This window comes from Ananas comosus, linkage group 22 (assembly GCF_001540865.1).
Source record: "Ananas comosus cultivar F153 linkage group 22, ASM154086v1, whole genome shotgun sequence".
NCBI classification, from domain to species: domain Eukaryota; kingdom Viridiplantae; phylum Streptophyta; class Magnoliopsida; order Poales; family Bromeliaceae; genus Ananas; species Ananas comosus.
Window position 1 is genome coordinate 8,304,977 of NC_033642.1, and position 6,799 is coordinate 8,311,775.

General features: G+C 41.5%; 1 protein-coding gene across 1 annotated transcript; it reads left to right on the top strand.

The window, feature by feature from the left end:
- On the top strand, positions 5,903 to 6,748 carry LOC109727126 (zinc finger protein ZAT3-like). The gene has a single exon (XM_020257024.1). The coding sequence runs from the start codon at positions 5,903 to 5,905 to the stop codon at positions 6,746 to 6,748; it is 846 nt and encodes a 281-aa protein (XP_020112613.1).

Consider the following 6,799-nt stretch of genomic DNA (forward strand, 5'->3'; position numbering starts at 1 on the left):
ACTAAAATGAATATTCAATAAACTTAAGTGAGATATCTGAAGTTTTTTGTATACAATTTAATAAAATATTAACGAAAAAGCTGATGTACTTGATACACTTTAAACCATAGGGTACTAAATGAGAAATTACAAAACCATAGGAGTGGTATTTGAAGTTAATTTATCCTATGTTCTATGACACTGATTTTTTTGCCGATCAAATTGTGATACTTTCTCTACCATTGATTTCTGGGATTGCTTCGTGCCGAAGCAATAGCTTTTCAAAATATATATCCGTGTAAGCTCTTTAAATGTTGTAAATCATATCTATTATATTAAATTTTGATTTTTATAACAGTAATCAGTGCCGTCCGTTTGTATACACCCGGTGCATAGAATAGTTATGGTCAACTCTTTTCTTAGTTTTCTACTCAGTAAAATTCCCCAGCAAATCTACTAGGAATCCCCAACACTTTCCCATTATAGGCCACTTGGGAAACGCCGTTTCCAGAGCTGTGAAACGCGTTTCCCCTCTTAGCCCACGTTGTGAGCCTCAGCAAAAGGAACTTATCGGGTGCACCAGGTGTATCCCAACGTATCATGGACCACACCTAAAATTTCCTCACCTAAAAATGAAATTAAAATTTTGGTTCCATCAATGTGCTTGCTATATGTAACATCTAAAGTTCTATTCATATTATATATCATTCACCGTGTTGTAACATTTAATGAATAAATATGAAAGTTATAAGCTATGCAGAATGTTGTACTTTTTAACTGAAAATATGTAGTAGTTAAATTTCGAACTTAGAACTTATATAAGATCCCAATCATCAAGTACTTTAGCAACTGTTGCAAAATACATAAAACTTTCCAACAGCGTATAATGCCTATTGTAGTGTAGAGCTACTATGCTATCGAAAGTACAGATAATTTGACGCTTTTGATTTTTTAACCCTTGGATCAAGAATTGTACGAATGGGATGATTACAGTGTTTCCCACAGGATAATAGTATTAATCCAAGATTAGAAGTGATTAAAATGACTGATTTAAAAGTTAAAAAGTCGGAAGCAGCAGATTCTCTATACTTTCGATAGTGTAGTAGCTCTGCTCGCCTATTGTACGCACGTAGTAATTAATATATTTTCGAGGACATGGTGTACGGTGCACCGGGTTCATGCGATAATTTCCGAGTGTTGGTGCACCCGCTACGTGCGGTCGTGGGGTGCGAAGTCGGCAGCAGAGATGAGCAGCGGAACTGCGGTCGAAAAAATTGGAATTAATTTAATTCCCATTTTTTCTGAAATTAAAGATTTTTTCCACTGCGCCGCGTCCACCGAGTCATTCGTGGACCGTACGAGTTATCCACCGTGGGTCACCGGTCTAGGGTTCATTAGACGGTGGATGGAGATTGTGAGATGGACTGGGTCCACGGATTCCTCCTTATAACTCAACCTCGCGAACCACTAATAAATTAATAAACAATTAAAAAATTAGAAAAAAGTAAAAAAAAAAAAAAAGTANATATCTGAAGTTTTTTGTATACAATTTAATAAAATATTAACGAAAACGCTGATGTATTTGATACACTTTAAACCATAGGGTACTAAATGAGAAATTACAAAACCATAGGAGTGGTATTTGAAGTTAATTTACCCTATGTTCTATGACACTGATTTTTTTGCAGATTAAATTGCGATACTTACTCTACCATTGATTTCTGGGATTGCTTCGTGCCGAAGCAATAGCTTTTCAAAATATATATCCCTGTAAGCTCTTTAAATATTGTAAATCATATCTATTATATTAAATTTTGATTTTTATAACAGTAATCAGTGCCGTCCATTTGTATACACCCGGTGCATAGAATAGTTATGGTCAACTCTCTTCTTAGTTTTCTACTCAGTAAAATTCCCCAGCAAATCTACTAGGAATCCCCAACACTTTCCCATAATAGGCCACTTGGGAAACGCCGTTTCCAGAGCTGTGAAACGCGTTTCCCCTCTTAGCCCACGTTGTGAGCCTCAGCAAGAGGAACTTATCGGGTGCACCAGGTGTATCCCAACGTATCATGGACCACACCTAAAATTTCCTCACCAAAAGTTTCCTAAAAATGAAATTAAAATTTTGGTTCCATCAATGTGCTTGCTATATGTAACATCTAAAAGTTCTATTCATATTATATATCATTCGCCATGTTATAACATTTAATGAACAAATATGAAAACTTATAAACTATGCAAAATGTTGTACTTACGAAGTGAAAATGTGTAGTAATTAGATTTCCAACTTAGAATTTAAAATTTCAATCATCATGTCTTTAGTAACTGTCGCAAAATACATAAAACTTTTCAACAGCGTATAATGGCTATTGTAGTGTAGAGCTACTATACTATTGAAAGTATAGAGAATTTAATGCTTCTGATTTTTTAACCCTTTGATCAAGAATTATACGGTTGGGATGATTACAGTGTTTCCCACAGGATAATAGTATTAATCCAAGATTAGAAGTGATTAAAATGACTGATTTAAGAGTTAAAACGTCGGAAGCAGCAGATCCTCTATACTTTCGATAGTATAGTAACTCTACTCGCCTATTGTACGCACGTAGTAATTAATATATTTTCGAGGACATGGTGTACGGTGCACCGGGTTCATGCGATAATTTCCGAGTGTTGGTGCACCCGCTACGTGCGGTCGTGGGGTGCGAAGTCGGCAGCAGAGATGAGCAGCGGAACTGCGGTCGAAAAAATTGGAATTAATTTAATTCCCATTTTTTCTGAAATTAAAGATTTTTCTCGCTGGCCGCGTGCACTGATAGTCACTGGAACCCGTACAGCTATCACCGTGGGTCACCGGTCTAGGTTCATTAGTACGTGATGAATTGTGAGATGGATGGTCCACGATCCCTCCTTATAACTCAACCTCGCAACCACTAAAAATTAATAAACAATTAAAAAATAGAAAAAATTAAACAAAAAAAAGTGAAAAAATAAAAGGTAAAAGGGAAGACCACGTAACGAACGACGTTGCGTTCACCTCGCCCCCCCATTACTACTTTCCTATACTTCAACAAAAATCCCTCCCTGCTCATCACCACTTCATTTAAATCTCCCTCTCCTCTCCCGCCTCCTGCTCTCCGATTGTTCTCTCTCTCTCTGTAATTATATATACTATAGCGCGCCCACCCCACTCTCCCCCACCACCCTCCAAATCTCCGCGTGGGGGGGCATGACCCCCTGCAGCCCCTCAGTCCGGCGCGCCGGCGATGGCGAACGAAATCCCTGGCGCCTCTGCCCGCCTGCTGCCTGCTGCTTCCGAAAAACCTGGCCCGCCTGAAATCGAACCACGAAGCGAAGCTGAGTCGGGCCGCATGCCTCAGTAGAAACGAGGTACGAGAAATTGAGGAGGGAGAAGCAGCGCCGCCGAAGCAGCAGCAAGCACAGCATCTCAGCGAGAGGCGCGAATCCCCGAGCCGCTCCAATGCCTCCGTCGCGGCCCGCACGTTCAAGTCGGCGAAGCCTCACGGCCAAACATGCCTGTCCACCCGCGACGCAAAACGCGCGCGTCACCCGATCGACGGCAACTACGTGAATTTGGAACGAAGGAGCCCGGGCCGGACTCCCGGTCATCTTTTGTCGGCGCACCTCAAGGATCAGGCGAGATGAACGGGGGAGGGGGTGGGGGCCGTTCCGTGCGCGTCGGGCGGGCAGGTTCGGGACGCGGCAGCGCTCGAAAGGCCCCACCGCCGATCCACCGACAAAATCGGGTGCTATAATGAAGGAAGAGGGTCAGCATGTGTTGTGGCGTTACAGATAAAAGAATGATAAATAATAATAATAAATAATAATATAATGGGTGGGTATCGGGGAAGGAGGAGGAGAGGGTTATCAAGAAGAGAGCAGTGCACTGCATTGACCAGGACCTCGTCTCTCGACGACTGCAGCTGCGACGAAAGAGTCGAGGAGGGCCCGAGGAAGAGCGGCAGTGTGTGGGATTTGAACCTGCCGCCGCCGCCGGAGATGATAATAAGATTGAGCAATCTCCTCCACCACTTGACTCTAGCCCATAGCTAGGTTTTGACAAAAAAAAAAAAAAAAAGGTGGGCATGCATGTTGTTATATATAGTACATTGCATAAATTAGCTTTATATATGATCATTATTGTGAAATTTAGCTTGTAAACTTGTTTTTTTCTCTTTGTTTTTTTACTTTTGAGGTTTTTGAAAGTGTTTATATATATATATACACTGGAGAAATTAATTCCTGTGGCTGATGGATAAATATGGTGGATTAATTTTAGAAGTTGCTCATGCATTTGCTTGTGAAAAGTGTAGTTTAATTTGAAGGTAATTGTTTTAATTTGATTTGATTTCTCATGGCTTTTAGTAAGGGAGATTCACTTTTTCAATATATGTATGTTTTTTTGGGTTGAGTAATTAGGTAATTTTGCTTTTATTTGATACATTTTGCATTGTGATTTAGGTTAATTAAGAATGAGTTGCAACTAATATTGTTTCTCTTTATTTGGTTATCTAAATTTTTTACATGGATATGTGAAATATTTATTGGTAAAATTGAAACTTTGATGTTGAAGTGTTCTTCTTACACCATGCATGGAAAATTAGATACAAAAACTAAATTTTAAGCCTGAGCTTTACCCAGCAGCTAAATTCAAGTTTCACCCCCTTTTCTTTTTTTGTTTAGCACTAATATATAGTTTTATATCTACAGTAGAACATTTAGATTAATTGAATTCGATGTAACTTTTAATTAGTAGTCTCTTTTGCTTAATATTTCTAGAGAGTTGATTGAGTTAATTTTAGTAAATCACATATGCATGCAATGATGTACTATACTAATTGAATCTCATATTTCTATTTTGGACTAGCACATAAAAACGTAATCAGAATTAGGTTGCTATGCTATTGATAGTAGTACCAAGCGAGATGAAGGGATGTGTGGTTTGGATAATAGTGGTGCTCAGTTAGGATGTTAATAGTTTTCTAGGGTTAAGTAGGTGGTTGATTGAATAGTATGATCTAACGGATGTAAATAGTCAAAGGAAACGCTTAGTACTATCGATAGTACAGTAGTCGGATTCCATGTAATCATATATTATAGTAAAATCTTATAGATATTTCTATTTTAGACTATATATATATAGAGAGAGAGAGAGAGAGAGCTACTATGCTATCAGAAGCATAGAGAATCTGGTGCTTTCGATTTTTTGGCTGTTAGATCAGCCCCTTTAATAATTTTTAATCTTTGGATTAATACTATTAACCTGTGGGGACCACTTAATTCTAGAGATACTACTTAACCCTAGGGGGACGGCAATCATCCCAACCGTATAATTCTTAATCCAATGGTCAAAATATCGAAAGCAGTAAATGCTCTATGCATGCTTCTGATAGTATAATAGCTTTACACTATATATATATATATAATATATGCTAGTCCTATCCATGCTAAACAAAGGAACAATTAATTAAGATCAATGTGAACTAGAGAATCTATTCAATATTTCAATTAGATTTTCGATATTTGTTTNAACCTCCATTATGCTTCCGTCATTATTTCGTCTATTTTTTATTATTGATATCAAAAATATTCTTGAAAATAACAAAAGTATATTAATTCGGTCATTTCGTCTTTTCATTAGTGTCGTGATCCTTGAAAATATTTCTGAAATTTGAAGAGGACAAAATATAAATTTTTGGAAAAAAAAAAAAAAAAAGTAAAAAAAAAAAGGGGGGAAAAGGGAGAGACCACGTAACGAATCGACGTTGCGGTTCACTCTCCCCTCCCCCATTACTACTTTCCTATACTTCACAAAAACCCCCCCTCTCATCACCACCATTAAAATCTCTCTCTCTCTCTCTCTCTCTCTCTCTCTCTCTCTGTAATTTGATCATATACTATGAGCGCGCCCCACCCTCCACTCCTCCCCCACCACCCCTCCACATTCTCCGCGGTGGGCGGCGACGGCGATGGCGGAGACGATCCCGCGAAAAACCGGCCCAGGAAATCGAGCCACGAAGCGGACGCCGCGGCGGCAGTAGGAAACGAGGACGATGAGAATGAGGAGGGTGAGGAAGCAGCGCCGCCGAAGCAGCAGCAGCAGCAGCAGCAGCAGCAGCGGAGGAGGCGGCGAATCCCCGAGGGGCCGCTCCAGTGCCCCGTCTGCGGCCGCACGTTCAAGTCGGCGAAGGCGCTCCACGGCCACATGCGCTGCCACCCGGAGCGCAACTGGCGCGGCGTCACCCCCCCGACGACGGCAACTACGGTGAGATTGGGCGAGAAGGAAGCGGCCGCCGACTCCCTCATGCTTTTGTCGGCGCAGCCCCAGGACCAGGCGGAGGAGGAAGGGGGCCGGTTCCGGTGCGCGTCGTGCGGGGCGAGGTTCGGGACGCGGCAGGCGCTCGGAGGCCACCGCGCGAGCCACCGGAGCAAGATCGGGTGCTATATGAAGGGGAAGGAGGGCGTCAGCAGTGGTGTGAGCGTTACAGAGAAAAGAGATGATAATAATAATAATAATAATAGTAAGGTGGTGGGGGTAGTGGGGGAGAGGAGGAGGAGGAGGGGTTACAAGAAGAGAGGCAGTGGCACTGGCATTGACCAGGGACCGTCGTCGTCGTCGACGACGGCAGCGGCCGACGAAAGAGTCGAGGAGGGGCCGAGGAGGCGGCAGTGGGTGGTGGATTTGAACCTGCCGCCGCCGCCGGAGGATGATAATAAGGATGAGCAATCTCCTCCACCACCTTGAGCTCTAGCCCTAGCTAGGGTTTTGGACAAAAAAAAAAAAAAAAAAAAAAAA

Coding starts and splice junctions, on each gene's coding strand:
- LOC109727126 (XM_020257024.1), top strand. CDS start 5,903: ATGAGCGCGCCCCACCCTCCACTCCTCCCCCACCACCCCTCCACATTC.